The sequence below is a fragment of the Blastocystis hominis genome (genome assembly GCF_000151665.1).
Source record: "Blastocystis hominis, Singapore isolate B (sub-type 7) whole genome shotgun sequence assembly, scaffold_2".
NCBI lineage: Eukaryota > Bigyra > Opalinata > Blastocystidae > Blastocystis > Blastocystis hominis.
Genome location: NW_013171827.1, coordinates 246,594 through 264,246, shown reverse-complemented (window position 1 = coordinate 264,246; position 17,653 = coordinate 246,594). Strand labels below are relative to the sequence as shown.

The window sequence follows — 17,653 nt, the reverse complement described above, 5'->3', positions numbered from 1 at the left end:
GCTATAGCTTCATCGAGTACACTTTTTTGTCAAGACCAGAGTCGGTTTCGGAACATGTTTCTCTTTCTTCAGTCTGGGCAATATGATGAAGTGATTTCTGAAATAAAGAAGTGTTATGAAGGCGGGTTTCCTCTTTCCAAGAACAATATTCTAATGCTAGTGACCCGCTTCTCTGAGACGCAACGCTACGATCTTATCAAAGAGTTGCTTGCTTTCGTGGCATCATCAGACTCTCGACTCTATAATGAAATCTCTCCCTTGCTATGCTATGTGCTTCTCCTGAACAATGAGATTGCGTCTGCCTTCTCTACGATTTCGCAGAGTGCAGATCGCTATCTAGCGGATCAGAAAGCTCTGCAGGACGAGAAGGAGCCCGTTCGCTTTTCCTCGCCTTCCATTTCCCTCCCTCAAGAGTTTCTGTTCGTTCGGCTCTGCATTCAGCTGGTAAGCGATGTGCAAAACCTCAATCTTCACATCACCCCCTTTTCGCAGTCTCTGCCCCGGCGAGGTTCGATCGAATTCGCATCGCCTCCTCTTTCCGAAATTCTGTTTTGTTACCTATACACACTGAAATACCTTGCGAAAGCAGCCACAATCGAGACCAAACAGGTCCCTGAGACTCTTCCTGAATTCTTCGCTTCTCCTTTTTACCACCCAAAAGACACACGAAATTTGGAGGAGTGGAGGTTCGGATCGTTCACACTCCGGTACGCACAGCAGAGAATGCAATCCACACTCCGCTCGCTGAATCTTTTCCTTTGGTATTCATTCTCTCGATTGGTTTTTGACGACTTTCCGATGGTTCATGAAGACCCGTTTGGAACGATTCGAGGTTTGAATGGAAATGGAAATGGAAATGGAAAAGAGAATGGGGAAATGGTGGAAATGATGGGAATTACGGAAACGATTGAGGAATTGTTTGCGAATCTGAAAGATCGGTACGAGTTGTGGAACGAGGAACTGTTTCAGTTCTATGTGTTTTTCTACTCGCAGCCGGTTGCGCGAGCAACGCGAACGAATTCGAAGAGAAGTTCCATCGGAACTATGCGAAATGCAAAAATTGTGAAGGAGTTGCTGGATGAAATGGGGAAGCGGGGAATGAAGCTGCACTCTCCTTTAGCAGTCACACTTTTCCGAAAGGAAGATTTGAAGGCAGATTCGTATCGGATGATTATGAACTGCTATCTCAACTCAAACAAAAGTCAAGTCGAATTGCATTCTCTCTTGAAGAACGAAATGTTTCTGTTAAGAGAGTATGTTTGGGAATGTGGGAAGCGGAATGACGCAGACTCGTTGGCTGCATTCTATGATCGATTATGTTATTTGAATTTGCATTTGGATGAGCAAACTCTGAATGAATTGCTATTCGTTTCGTGTTATACGCAATGTGATTCGTTAAAGAATCGCATTTTGCAAGAGTTGAATGATCGAAATTTGAAGGTGAGTGAGAATTCATTGTGTTCCGCATTATTTGAATCGTGTTTTGTGAACGAATCGATCTCTCCTTTGCTGGAAAAGCTGCCAGCATCCATCGACGAGCAGTGGAGAATTCGATTGACTCATCTTTTGTATCAAATAAGCACGATGGAAGGACGTGGAACCAAAGCGAATTTGGATAGTTATTCGCACAATCCGGAGAGTTCTGCATCGCAATTCATAAAGTTTTGCAATGAGCACTCTATTCGCCTTGAATCTTCTTCTTCTTCTTCTTCTTCTTCTTCTTGTGAGCAGCTGTTTAACTGGTATTGTAAGGAATGCGACTATGGAAATGCGCTTCAGTTGTTCAACTACATCAAGCGAAGAGGCATTCGAATTGAAAGTGCGATTTTCACAAAGATGAATCAGCAAGCTCGGCTCATAATGAATTCTAGAGATCAGTTATTTGGCCAACGAAGTGTTTTAGAAAGCGTAATGAATCAGAAAGCGGCTTCCCTTCCCAGACAGCCCAATCGTTTTCTGCCTGATCAGGGCAATGCTGCGATGCGTCGTGCTTTGAGTGTGTTTAAAAGAGATTCCCCTGCGGTCTCCATCAACATGATCATAAACGCAGTGGTTCGTTCTTTTTGTGAGTCATCCATCCTTCACTATAGCGAATGGTTATAACAAATATATATATATAAATATAAATGAATAGAAGATTGTTTGTTTTATTCATGTTTCATGTTCATATTCCACATTCCACGTTTCATGCTCACGTTGATATAATGGTATATAACCCATTCGCATCCATGTCGACGCAATTCGATTATAGTCCTCGGCATAAAGCCCGCGATTCTTCTTGAGAGTGGAGAAGGAATCATCATCTTTAGACTCTTCACAGAAAGTAAAGTTGGGAGGAATACAAGGCGGAATGTTGGCTTCTTGGAACAGACTGATCGAAGCAAACAGAATATCGCCAAATCGACGGTAGAATGGAGGCGTTTTCATCACCTTCTTCCTCCAGGAAGTCCTTGAAAACTGAGGAAGGGATGCATAATCAGCGTATCGAATAAGACTATTATTGCTTATACTACTACTACTACTACTATTATTATTATTACTATTAGAATAAGAATAAGAATAAGAACGAATATCCTCCCATGTGTCAAATCCTTCGGTGTTGTTTGTTATTTTTCCTCCATGCTCTGTGGCCACACAATGATAGGTTTCAACGAATTTGATTCCCATTTCAAGCGCATTCCGCTGCAAAAACAAATCATCGTCTGTGATTACTGTGTACTGAATGTCTGTGGGAATGGGAACAAAATGACGGAAAAAAGAGTATGGATTCCAGTTAGTGTTCCAAATATGGAAAAAAGTGATATTGCTGTATCGACAGAGAGGAGGAATCAGAGAAAGTAGGTTAATTAAATGTGCTTCATTCTGGACCAAAATGATAAAGGAGGGAGGGAGGCTTTGGGAACATAGAGAGGAGAATACATGATCAAAATAGTTTCGTTTAAACACATTCATGACTACAGCAACTGTGTTGTTTGGAGGGTGACTGATTGACGAATTGAATGAATCGATCGAGCGCATCGAGCGCATCGAGGTACTCAAGGAACTCGAGTTATTCGAATTCGTTGTGATGGTGGATGGATTCGTTGCATTTGATGATGAACGTGTTCCATTTTCAAAATCCTGAAGGGTCTTGATAGGATTAAAAGATGTGAATACAGTTTGAAAGCGGGAATCTGTAATGACCTGCCTGATTTCATGCAACGGCTTCACAGAAAACCAAGCCGATGCAAATGACGGAGATGGAGATCTAATCACAGAGATAACTTGATTCAATGGAAGAGATTCATTCCAAAGCAAAATACCTCCATAATCAGAGATTTCATAGGCAAGCACAGAATACACAAGATTGTCACACAACAACGGATCACATCTTGTTATGCGAGCATTTAGGGTGGAGTTCAACTCGGGAAAAGCACTGGTTGTAGAAAAGGACCCCGTTGACAATAAGAGGTAAAGAGAAATATCAGGACAAATAGAACCCAACTCTTGAGCAAAATGTAAGAGAGCAGGAGAGAGATCGAGGGCTCGGATGATCAAGGTAAGAGAAGATACATGTTCACTATCTGAATAAATCACTACATAGGTAAATGCGCTCTTGAAAACAAAATGAGACGTTTTAACTAGATTACAGAAAGAATCGTTCACCTACTCCACAAATTACAAGTAGCAAGTGAAAAAGCAATCGAAGCTATAAGGGCAATACAGCTGTACGTCCACTTCATGCCCCAAAACAAAAAATGAAAGAGAATAAGAGATTTTGTTATTGGCGGTTGTTACGAAAATACTTACATCAAAGGGAATGAAAGAGTGGACAGACTACAAACAACCGCACATCGCATTGTGTCGATTGAAAAAAAGTTGTATCACTCAGCCACATACTTACAGTCAATAAAAAAACAGATTGAGCATAGAATCCCGAGTTGGGGACAAAAAAACCCTACAAATTTCCCTAATGTCCTCAGGTGCTTCCTATCCGGAGGGTGATATGAATGAAGGAGATGGAGGAATGTCATACAACCCGTTTAGGTAGGTTTGTGAGTAGATGGTGATCTAGTTTTAATGAGAACAGTTCGGACGTGAAAGCAGATCGAAACAAGAATAGTTTTACGCGGGGAGGCGTTGAATATAGAGTTGTTTGGTGATTACTAGGTAAGGAAGCCTAAATTCAAGCCCGTTGCAAATAAAGCCTCCTCGGCGCGCAAAATCGGAACTTCATCCGGTTCTACAATGGGCATTCCATTAGTGAACACGTCTGGTCCCAAAACTTCCACGACAGGTATTTTCGGTCTTTCTATCTCATGTAGGCCAACACGAAGATTCTACTTCAACCAATGTACCCGCAGTACCAGTCAAACAGCAGCCAACAGTGAAAAGCGAAGCAGACGCCACTCGATCCAAGCGACCCGACCGAAAGCAAGACCGACCGCGCGGTAATCGCAATCAACCTCGTTTTTTAGTGAGTGGTGAGGTAAATACCGATCACTATAATTATGCCCAGTCCATGTTCTTTGCCACAAACAATATCCATCGCCAGAACACGAATGCGATGGACAATGCCTTCCTCCTCAGCCAGCAGATCGGCACGTAGCTCCACTCGCCTTCCTTCTCCGTAGAAAGCGCGAAATCCGCCGTGACGACTCCGCGATCGAAGTGGACGACGACGAAACGAACGACGATCGCTACCTGTCCACAGCGAACAACGGGCCGATTCGCTTCCCCTACGTCAAAGACGACGCTTTCCACGACCGCGGCGCGCTGGGATGGGACGAGGACGACGAGCTGGTGACGCCGTTGGAGCTGCTGCAGGGCGTGAAGGACGGCGAGATGCTGCTGTTCGCGCTGCCGTCGTTTCTTCCGATCTACGCGCAGAATCGAGGTGGGAATGCGGGCGTTGTGGGATGTAGAGTTCGGGTTGGACGAGGAAAGCTTCGTTCGAACGACGGATCCGAAGCGTAGGAGCGGGGATGGCGTGGAATGTAGCGCATGATTATGTGCAGAACGAGTTGATGCAGCTGCCTGTGGGGAAGATTGGGAAGATGAGGGTGCATGAGAGTGGGCGGATTAGTTTGGATATAAATGGGTATGTGGTGGATATGAACGTGTCGATTCCTCTTCGCTATCAGCAGCAAGTGGCTACGATCGACCAGCAGCAAGTGAATATACTGGGCGAAGTGACGCATCGGTTGGTGCTGACTCCAAACATGCAGAATTATCTTTGGGATGTTTGTTTGAATCGTGTTGAGCGAAATTGGTGCTTGGAGAGGCGATATTTTGTAAGAGAGTGAGAGAAGGGGGAGAGCAGTGATATTGACGAGGGTTTATTGAGTATGAGAGGCAATACTTGGATATGGATTGATCCGTGAGGTTTTTCCAGAGATAAAGCACGAGGATTATTTCGATGATGATGATGATGATATAAATTCACTGTCACTGTATTTGGTACTACGATATGGTATACATGTGTATGGATTGGTAATGAAAAAAGTGTGTCCCCTAAGCCATTTTAGGTTGTGGTTGTTGATATTTTGTTATTCTTTGTATTAATTAACTTGCATTGAATGGTTGCGAAATGTATGCTTGCTTATCCGTGATTATGTGAAGCAAGTATATCATTGATTTTTGAAATTGTATATGTAACTAACAAATACAAAGCATTCAGCCATTCTGAAACTGTAATTGTAACTATGGATAGTACACATTGCTCCGCGATAAAAGGTGTGATATAATCAAGTATTACTAGAGTGTTATATGGATGGAGGTGTATATTTATAAGAAAACATAGTATAGATACAAAATAGAAACAAAGAAATAGAGGCGAGTGGACATGATCAGAATGACGGATCATACACTTTCTGTCTAAGTAATAGCTTATTAAACTACACAAATATATGAAGCACAGTACTTTTTAGGATGATTTGATGAACAAATAGATAGTTAGCTTTTCATTCATAGAATTCACAGATCCCATTAAGCATATTACTCAATAGATTGTTTCACTATTTCATACAAATAACTATTTATGATATTACTCAATGAGCTCGCTTCTCATACAATACAATATCATTCCATGCACTAACTAAGATAAATTGAGAGGCTAAAAAAGAATGGACTGAGTATCACTATAAAAGTGTTTATTTATCGAAATATTGATGATTACTTTTTGTTTTATATACTAACACAGCGCTTGTTCATGAGAAACTAGGTCAAATACAGGAATTTCAATATTATTAGCTGTATAGTGCTCACGAATGACATAGAAAATATACTTTTTATGAGTGATAAGCACAAAATGAATATGCATGCTACGTGCATTGGGGAGCAGAATTTGAACAAAAAGAGTTACTGCTTGAAATATGCGTAATTATTCTTGTTAACTAAGCCAAGGGAATGGAGTATTATCTAATTTTGAAATTAGAATAGCACCTTGCAGACAATTAAAACAAAAGATAGAAATTGTGACATAAAAAGAATTTGATTTACTGTCCAACAAAAGAAAAATGACATATTACTAAACAATAATTAACGAGCAATAATAACTATATAACAAGTTTTGTTTTGAAATAGTATCCTTCCCATATTTATTGTATTCATTAAAACGCTCTTTTCTGTTATTGTACTGCGAGTGAAGATGTTTGATGTTTGTTGTTTCATTTCCGATCGAATAGAAATACACAGCTTGATTTCACCATTCTTTTTCCAACATGGATTTGTCCTCATCCAGATCATTCAGCATTTTCGATATATCACAATTCCTACCACAGTTCTCTTGTCATTTATTAAATAGGAACCATATTCACTAGTAGATCAAATACCAACTGTCGTTTTTCGTAATCACTCACTACATGCTTTTTTCATTCTGTTGTCTCATTATGATATGAGCAGTCCAAAAAATGGCTCTACTGTAAAAATAAGTATTTTCAGCTGTGTAATATAAAAGAACACACAAGTGCAGTCATCAACGCAGCTTGATTTCTGGTTATGTTAGTTCCACGCTGATTGCATGTCAATCACAATACTTGTTGCCATTTCCGTTTTTCACTCTCCAATAACTGCAAATCAACTGGAATCTCTATTTTGTTTGCTTGTCGTTGGATGATTGTCAAATACAATTTTACCTGTTTTTGTTCATAAAGAATAGGACTATTTATATCATTTTCATGATATACAATGCTGGACACCAACTATCGAAAAACCTAGAAACAGTGGAATATGAATATATCTCTATTTGTTCGTATAAAATATATTATGTATTCTACCTTATTTTGCTCAGTTCTTCAACGACACACCCACCTTTCTCACAAACTCTACTATTCGATTCTACTATACACATATCACATATTATTACTATAAATGATAACCCAAAAACTGCTTATCGCTAGCTTTTCCATTTTCATTCCTATCATCATCTTCTACATACCCTATTTCTTTCTATCCCATCTAGATAAAATTCCAAATGAATAGAACGAAAAACAAAACGCTTCCACTGGAAACAACACTCTTCGATCTATTCATTCCACAATATCCCATTTCCGCTCATCTCCTTCCACTTCACAGTAAAAACAACTCCCTCCCTATTCGAAATCTATTCTTCCACTCATACCCAATTTCAACACTATTTTCACAATTGCACAATTCCTGTGTATTTTTGAAATCATTTGTTTTACAATAAAAGCTATTAGATTCGTCTTACTGGGTTTGAATGTATTCAAAATTTGGAATTGGACTTGTATGTCCTGTCTTTTGTTTTGTTTTCGGACTTCTATGTGTTTTTGTGTGTTGTGTTGTGGGAGTGTAAGTATTGTAGCTGGGATGGGTTCTGTCCTCAAGTTGGTGTGTTTGAAGAAGCTAGTGTAGTGTGCGCTATCGTTACTTTGACTAAACTGTGTGTGTGAGATATGCATCGTGAACGCATTCAATACCATAATGGCGGTGGACCCTGGTTCCATTTTTGCTGTGTGGAGTGTGTTCCGAGTGAGGAATTTCTGTACTTCAAACTGTGTAACGTGGCGAACCCATTCATGCCATGTGGGACCGCGGATACATGGAGATAACTTGCAACGTGGGAGGTATCTGGTACAGGCACGACGTTCTTGCCTAGGATATCTGTTCTGTTTCTCGTATTTTCATTTTCATATTGTGATGTGGTAGAGTGTGGTAGAGAGAACGGATTTGCGATGAGTGAAAGGGCAAACAATGGGAGCAATAGCTGTAGGTTTGTAGAAGCGGAGCGTGTGTGGAACTTGGGAGAATGGGACAAGAAGGCGGAGTATGCGAACTGCTGTGGGTACGGTCCTCGCCTCTGATTGATGGGAGCTGAGTGAACTGGAATGGCCAGTGGGAGCAGGCGAGTTCCAAGACGGTGCAGTTGTGCATTTGTGGGTCTGTGGAGCATGGGAAGGTGGAGGTGTGCGTGGTGCGGGCGTGTGGGAAGTGGTGGAATGGAAGAGAGGTGAGGTGCGTGGCGGTGGTGTGCCCTGCGGACGAAGCGGCGGGGTAGCCGGAAGGGCACTTGGGGCAAGTGTTGGATACGAAGTGCGATGTGGACTAGTGGGGCATGATCACGGATGGGTGCAACGCCTATCAGCAGTGGGAATCGATCGATCGATCGATAGGGGACGGGCTCCTGCCAGCCCATCCTGCCGATGCTGCGCTGCGCTGCGTGGCGGGCGATGGGGCGAGGGACGTGGCGCTGTGGACGATGGGAGATGGGAAGCAATCCACGATGTACTGCACGAGCAATGTGGGCGTGGGCGAGGTGATGAACGACCCATTCGAGCCCATGAACATCCACATCGTGTTTGAATTGGCCGAGGCCACGTTCTCCTATCCCACCACCGCGATCTCCATCTCCGACTACACCATTGAGTTCGCCTTCGCCTTCGCCTTCACCTTCACCTTCGATGGCTCCTTCCCGCGGTTCTGCGAAGGCACGCACGCTCTACATCAATGCCAACAGGTTGGTGTCCCGAAACGGCCTCCCCTTCCCCGTGGAAACCCTCATCACGACCTTCTCGACCGCGCCGGCGTTCGGTTGGCGTTCGGTTGGCGTTCGGTTGGCGTTCGGTTGTGGCCTGCTCGCATTGTGGAGAGCGCGATTGGTATGAGGGAAGTGGAGTAGGCGCAGCGCAGCGCAGCGTGTCTGTGCAGATGGAGGTTCCCTGGAGCAGTGGCATCTCCGATGAACCCGATGGATGGCCTTGATGGGCAGCAATGTGCAGAGCCAGTTCTTCGAGACGCGCTCCGTGTTGGTGGCGGGCGCCATTGTGAACAGCGTGATGGCCATCAGCTGGCGTGTCCGCAAGGGCGCCTCCTGGTCCGCCTTCGCGTCCTTCTCCGTCTACCGCCCCGTCGTGCTGCTCCCTCCCTCCCTGCCTCCGCGCCCGTCGTGCTGCTGCCGCCTTCGAAGCCACGCAGGTGCGCTGGGTCTGGTGGTGGTGCGAGCTCTTCGTGCAGGCCTTGGTTGGCTCCCACTCCCAGCTCTTCGCCGCCGACGCGCTCCTCCAAGAGGGCGACGTCCAGCAACCCGAGCTCTCTCTCTCTCGCTCTCTCTCTCGATGCGTGCGTGGCCTACTGGCTGCGCGTGGCGCTGTGCTCCGCCGCGTGCTCCATCCTCTCCGAGGCCTCCTCTCCCATCACCCTCGCCGCGTATGTCGTCGCGCCCGGCGCGGTGCAGAACCTCGAGGTGGCCGCGCTCTCCTCGACCTCGCTGCGCGTGCAGTGGGCAGAGCCGGCGGAGCTGGGCGGCGCCAGCATTCGGTACTACGTGGTGCGACGCTCGTGGATGGCGTCGATGGCCGTGATCCAGAGCGAGAGCGAGAGCAAGAGCGAGAGCGAGAGCGAGAGCGAGAGCGAGAGCGAGAGCGAGGTCGCCAGCACGAACTGCTTCCTGGACCTGCAGAGCGTGCAGAGCGTGCAGAGCGTGCAGAGCGTGCAGAGCGTGCAGAGCGTGCAGAGCGTGCAGAGCGTGCAGAGCGTGCAGAGCGTGCAGAGCGTGCAGAGCGTGCAGAGCGTGCAGAGCGTGCAGAGCGTGCAGCACGCGCCCATCTATCTGAGCGTGGCCGCGTTCACCGGGTATCTCTCCCGCCAAGAGAAGATCCCCGCGGTTCTGTATGCGGTGTGTGTGGAATCAGGCGGAGGGCATTGAGTGGGACTGTGCGATGGCGATTACCGGATCCTTCCATGATCTCTGCACCGCCACGTGCGAGCTTCGCGCTCCCGCGACTTCCTCCTTCCTCCTTCCGCCGAACCGTCTGGTTCCCCGCGGGACGCGATGTGTGGGACGTGTTGGAGGGTGGGATCCCCGCGACTTCCTACACGCTGGAGTGCGTCCCGAGCGAAGTGGGCAGTGCCGAGTGGATGGGCAGGCAATTCGGAGTGTCCACGATGGCCACGTCGGAATTCGTTGGGTGTTGGTGGTGGACGGCGAGCCAACCTCCTCGCTCACCGGTTCGCTCTGGGTGTGGGTGTGGGTGTGGGTGTGAGTGAGCAGGAATCTGGTGGGCGATGGGGTGGGGTCCGTGGCTCCCTACGAAGGTGTGCAGAGTCGACCGGGCTCTCTGGATCTCTTCCTGTCCAACTGGGCGCAGAACGCCACCGTGGTCTCCGTCACCCAGCCCCTCCGCCTCCGCCTCCGCTTCCTCTTCGCCTACGACGTGACCGGCGCGCTCATCCGCGCCCACCTCGTCGATCACGCCTGGTGCGCCGTGGGTCGCGATGTTTCCACGTTTCTACGATCCAGACCGATTTGGCAGTTGCTGAGAGAGAAATGGTTTGGGTGTTTGGTTTGGAAGATGGATGGATGGATGGATGGAATTGTAGAGATGTGGAATGGTTGAAGCGTTGTAGGATTTGAATGAGAATCGAAAATGTGTTTAGGAAGGAAAGATAATGTAGATTTAGAGTGTGTAGGGTGTTGGAATGATTTAGAAACATGAACAGAATAATCCAGAACGAGGAACCAAACGACTCTAGTTGATAGGAATAATAGAGTGCTGTGAGTTGATAGTTGAAAGAAAGATAGAAAGAAAGTGTATTTAGAGTTAGTTGGTTGGTTTAGGATAAGGAAATGATAGAAAATGGAGTGAATGGTTAACGATGTGCGAAGATAGGTTCTTTGTGTGAAAATCACTGGATCAAAACCAATTTCCATTCCATTCCATTCGATTTGATTTACTAGTTTTACTAGTTTGAATTGCTTTCAAACCCAACCATTCCCAAGTCAAAATGATTTGGCTAGAATCATGGATGGATAGATTGGATTATCGAAATAATAATAATGATGATAATGATAATATAGACTATTTAGACAAAGTGGAGTGAACAACCAAATCCTTGCTTCATAACACGATTTCACTATGATATCATAAATATACAACCTATATAGACATAGTAGACAACAAAATGGACTTTTCCATTCTGAGTGTTTCCAAACAATCCTGATATTATTATTATTATAAATATCTATACCTCCGAACTATTTCAACCACAAAAATGTGAACAAAATGATGCGAAACACAAGTGAGTACTTCACTTGGAAATCTTGGATCCAATGTGTATATGGTAGCACTCTATCATAATTCTTAAATATGAAGAATACTTAGGTGTAAGGAAACAAACTGATCTCTCTGTTTTCTTCATAAATTCTTTATATTTGGCTACAAATTACGGATTCAAAGAGTAGAGGCTAAGGATATGTGATTATAAATAGGTAGAATGCAAGAACTTAAGGGAAGCGAATTTCTCCTGGACGGTTACATAACGCTTGGTGAAGCAAAGGAAATCACTATTGGAGGCTGCAAGTAAAGCCTCCAATATTATCAAGGCGATCACGAGGCTGAATACACATTGACGAGAGCTGGGAAGGTTTGCCTATTCCAAAACGGCATACTGAAGATGTATTACGAGGTGGATGCAAACGGGAGCGAAATCGGCGACTTTACCCGATTTGAAAATGGATGTGTCGCTTTTGTGCAATCCTATGATGATATCTGGGACAGAAAGAATTTTCATCGTATAATAAACCATGTCCGAGGCGAGCGTATGGAAATCTATTCGCATGCGAGTGATCACCTGATATATCACGGTGAATTCAATGAGAAGCGAGAACGAGAAGGATGGGGCATCCAATATGACGATAAAACGGGTGCCATGTTGCTTGAGGGAATGTGGAAGGGGAACAAGTTCGTGGAGATCATCCGCAAAATCGAAGGAAGCATCATGATCGAGTTCAAGCGAAGCGGTAACAACACCATCGCTTCGAATCGAATTCCCCTGTATGTGGGTGAATTCGTTTATGATGAATCGAAAGAATCGTTTCTTCGAAATGGTCGAGGATACTGGATCGATGAAGAAACTCGGATTGCTACTCGCGAAGTGGAATGGAAAGATGGAGTGGAAGTGAGTGGAAGAGATCTCTATGATGGATGGCATATTCATTCACTCACTCAATATTACTTGTTTATTATATACTATTGCTATGGTAATCACATTGCATTTCACATTGTTTTGTTGATCAAATAGAAACCAAGGTTTTCATTCATAGGATTCATGGATTCCATCCATCATATTATTCAATCGATTGTTTTGTTTAATGATACTATGATTCCTATTCACCATTTCAATCTATGAACCACATTCCTTTCTCTGCAATATCATTCTTTGTACTCAATATGGATAATCATTGTGACAGAAGAGAATCGAAGTATCAACAGAGAATCAATACAATAATCCACTTGTCAAATAGAAATGATGGATTTTGCATTCTACATACTACTGCCATACTCTCTATTACGAATCAAGCCATTCCAACAGTATTCACTATTGTGAGTTCGATTGTTGCAAAACAAGATTAACTACCACATAATTGATATATTTTGAAGAACATATATCCATTATAGACCTAATAGAACAGCCATTCTGACACGAAAGAGTAAAGGTGATCAAAATGCGTAATAATTTACAATCAAAGCTATAAGTATCTGAAAATAACACAAAAATAAATGAATAGATGGAAATGCACCAAAATAAAGAAAAATAGAAATGGGTGGAGAAAATAAGGTTTTATCCTATGTATTCTAGTTTGTAACACACCAGCATATCAAAGCCATACACAATAATCCATGACGTGTGTTCTATCGAGAAATAATGAAACAGATCTTGTTTCCAAAATAACCGTTTTACCATATTTCTTTTCATTTCCATGCAAAACATTGCTGATTTTGTCAATTCTGTTATTAGTAACTATCACATTGATAGTTCCATTATTCAAAATGTGCAGGGATGCTTGGGTAAAGAAATGAAACCAAATGGCTGGATTTCACTCATATTGAGTAATAGAGAATGTATAGTATTGCAATTCGATAATGGAGTATTCATGAATCAAGGATTTGTACTCAATGAGCAGAAAGTGTTGAAAGTGTTTGGAAATCATCAAATTGGTGCTATTTCATATAATGAAGAACAATCCATAGAAGTAGTAGAAAAAGGAATCGTGGATTTGGATCATGGAAGTCGATTTGAAGGATTGGTATTGACAGAAAACAAGTTGGGAATTCCATTTGGATATGGTGAAATGTATGATGATGATGGATTCTTGTTGTACAAGGGCATAATGATCAATTGGAAACGATTTGGATATGGAACGAGTTATCATAATAATGGATGTATTGAATATGAAGGATATTGGTGTGATGATAATCGATTTGGAATTGGAAAAGTATATGATCGATATGGTAAATTAGTGAATAAATGTGAATGGTGTAATGGAATTGAATGTGATATTGATTATGAAGGCGATGGAAGCAAACCACTGAATATTGGAATGAAACATTTGAAACTGAATGACAATTGTATATTGGTTGATTGGGATGTTTCATTGTTGTATAATTTGGAATCAATCGAAATCGGCGATGATTGTTTTGGATCAGTGAAAACATTTAAAATCGATGGATTGAATCGATTGAAAACTATCAAAATCGGAAACAATTCATTTACTCAACTGAAAAGTACTGAAAAGTGGGACTGGAGAAAGGCAGACCAATTGAAATCATTCCACATATTGAATTGTGAATCATTGGAATCGATTCAAATAGGTGAATGGAGTTTCAGTGATTTTGCTGGAGACTTTGAATTGAAGAATCTACCACAATTACAATCCATTCAAATTGGTACCATTGGGACAATTAGAAGTTGGTCATACAATTTCTGTTATAGTTCATTTGTGATTCGAGGTATTGATATGATATCGAATATTTGAATGATGCATAGATCTTCCAAATCTACAATCCATTATTATTGGTTATGGTGCATTCCATTATCCCTTATCAACAATAATTGAAAGTATTGAATGAATTTGAATGCAATGATTGATGTAGATCTTCCATCATTACAATCCATTCAACTCGGTTTTGGTGCACTTGAAGGAACATGGGATGATTCAAGTTCATTGACGATGCGAAGTAATAATGAATTGATTGGTTATGATTTGTTTTGTAGATCTTCCAAATCTAACATCAATTACTTCAAGAGGATATAGTTTCATTTGTTTTCGTGTAGTGACATTGGAAAGTATTTCTGAATATTGAATATTGATAGTATTTAGATATTCCAAATCTTCGAAATGTCAACCTACCTGGTGATAGGTTGTTTAGTTATCCATTCCAGAGAGTTCGATCGAAATCAATTTCGAGTATAGTTTGATTGATTTGATTTGATTCCTAGATGTTTCTTCCATTCTCGCTGATCTTGTCCAAATCAAGCATTAAATCTATAATTTTGATTTGATTTGATTTGTTCAGTGATTCGTCATTGTTTAGGAACATTTCCATTGATTGATTGATTGATTGATTGTTTCAAACCGATTCTTGATCACAATTCATGATTCTACAAATTATCAAAATATCAATCCTGCCTGATTATAATGATGTTCTTCTTTACATTTTAACAATGATACTCAATTATGATTGTTGTTTCAATCAATCAATTAATCAATCAATCAATCATTGTTTTCGATCATCATTATCATCATTATTATTACCAATGACCCAATGATCACATATTGAACATTCACAAATGATGAATCCAATCTACCAATAATAATAATAATAATAATATACAAATGATGGTTTGAATAGGTTTGAATTAGGATTTGTTCAATATTGATAGGAAACTGCTTGCTTCGAATAATCATCATAATCATCATGAATAATAAGATTGGATTTGATAGTGACACAATGGAATGGTTGGAATCGATTGATATTGGATGATTATTCACATTTGTGAATCCATTGTTAAATCGGTAGATAATACAATACAATACAATACAATACAATACGATGATTGATATTGAATTAGGATATTGATTTTGACTTATTGAATAGGAATCGATCACTGTATACATAGAATAGAATAGAATAGAATCAAATAGAGGTGAAATGGATAAAACAAGACAATGAAACTAGAATAGAATAGAATAGAATCCGATTGAATAGCATTGGAAATCATATTGGATTCGCCATTCAATCAATCCAACTATCATTTCTTTGTTTGTTTGTTTGTTTGTTTGTTTGTTTATCAATGAGTCACAAAACATGGATTTATCAATTTGATAATAATGGAATCAAATCGGATGTGTTTGATACTTGATAGTTGTAGTTAGTAGTAATATCAATCGTGGTTTCACAATTCGATATTTGGATGGAATGTCGTATTCTTCAATATCACACAAACCACTCATTCACTCACTCAATCAATGGATGAAAGATAGCTGATTCAAAATGCAAATGAATGTTGAATATCGTAAAGAATCAATTCATCATTCACACTCAATAATACTGATAAGAATAGAAAGGCTGTTCAATCCATTGATCCATTGATTGAATGAATGAATGGTGTGTATTTGGTTAGTTTTCGATCTCCATTCATCATCATCATCATTATTATTATTATGATTGTATCATCATCCACATTATTCATCGGTCTATTTCAGCATATTGAATACCATTAGATCACTTTGGTATTGTTGATCATGAATAGAATGATTGGATAGGATCGATCAATCAGAATCAGAATCAGAATCAGATTGATGATGAGTATTTAACCATCAATCCTCGTGATTATTATTATTAGTAGTAGTAGTATTTGTTTTTGTTTTTGTATTTGTTAGATTATCAATGATATAGAATCGGTCGAATGATTCATTGATAGCGATCCAATCGACTGATAGAATTATACAATTGATTCGATCGAATCCAAATGGAACAACCACTCAAACACATTGTAGTCTCAATGGTTGTTTTGCAATTGAATCGATCGAGATTCATGAAATCATTATGTTCGATCATTGTATTAGCTGGAATCTATCATTGTAATGTATTGCATAACAATACTCTTCTTTCTTTCTTTCTTTCTTTCTTTCTGATTATTATTATCATTATTATTATTATTATTGATATCATTCAAATCATTAGATCCCATTCGAACAAGTCAATATGGAATCAGCATTTGATAATCACAATACAATAATGAGGCATATTGTGAGAACCATTTGTGTTGTGGTTTGAATATGAGTATTTCGATAATGGGTTTTCTTGGAATCCATTGTTTGATTGTATATTCAATATGCTGTTTGTGATTGTACACCGATGAATCCACAAATCACATATTTCGAATGAATCTTGATCGAACGACTTCAATCGAATCGTTTTGACAAGATTCATTGCACGTAATCCAATTGAATCAATAGGAATCGACACAATCCATATTTGTTTGTTGAGATAGTATTCATTTGGATAATACTCAATGATTCATTCATTCTTTTGTTTTCATTTCAGTGTTGAATTGCTGAAATCGTATCGAATCCAACTCCAATATCACAACCAATCACATTCCCATTCATTTCGATTCTCTCTCATTCACTCTTCATTATCATAATCACGTATTACATTCATAATAAATAACTAATACATATCATTGAATGGATTAAGATCTTAAGCAATGAATACTATTTCTTCTATTCTTCTTTCTTTCATCCATTCATGGTACAAACCATCTCCATGTTATGCAATCTTTGTACATCCAACTCATATTTATTCAATAGATTGTGACCAATTACACAAATCATTCCAGTACTATTCTATTCACATATAGCATACAATCTGTGATAATATCTAGGAATCATTCAGTTCCAACCACTATATACCAATCATTGTGCATTCCAACTAACAATAACGGAATTTACTACAAACTCCAATCATTCATTCATTCATCGATTGGTTATTCCAGTACTAAGTATCAACAATATTGTTCCTGTTACTCAGAATTAGTTATTTTATGAAAATGGATTTAACAGAATCAAACATTGTGTTAAACCAATGAAATGATAGAATCGTGTTTGTTTGGATTTTGTTTGTTTTGAAGCAAAACTATGCATGATCTATGTAATTCATTTCAGGATGTGCTAAAACAAATCCCTGTGAAATATCATCATTTCAGCTATTGTTCGTCATAATTTGTGAAAATGACTTCATTTCCACTGCTACTTCATACATATGTTATTTTCTACTATTCTATTCCATTCTAGTATTGTTGTTGTTTTCATTCATATTGGCCATTTCTGATTATTCCATACTTACCTATCTTATTTTCACAGTATTCT

At 40.7% G+C, this 17,653-nt stretch overlaps 2 protein-coding genes; both read left to right on the top strand.

Moving 5' to 3' along the window:
* Positions 1-4,778: 4,778 nt before the first annotated feature.
* On the top strand, positions 4,779-12,519 carry GSBLH_T00002533001 (uncharacterized protein; the record flags this gene model as incomplete). XM_013041002.1 has 4 exons in its annotated part: positions 4,779-4,876; positions 4,905-4,952; positions 4,981-5,281; positions 11,805-12,519. Exons 1-4 carry the CDS (start codon positions 4,825-4,827, stop codon positions 12,517-12,519), a joined length of 1,116 nt encoding a protein of 371 aa, XP_012896456.1. The 5' UTR covers positions 4,779-4,824.
* A 775-nt stretch (positions 12,520-13,294) lies between these two features.
* Positions 13,295-14,254, top strand: GSBLH_T00002532001 (uncharacterized protein; the record flags this gene model as incomplete). The annotated part of the gene is made up of 1 exon (XM_013041001.1): positions 13,295-14,254. The coding sequence occupies one exon, from the start codon at positions 13,295-13,297 to the stop codon at positions 14,252-14,254; it is 960 nt and encodes a 319-aa protein (XP_012896455.1).
* Positions 14,255-17,653: the final 3,399 nt, after the last annotated feature.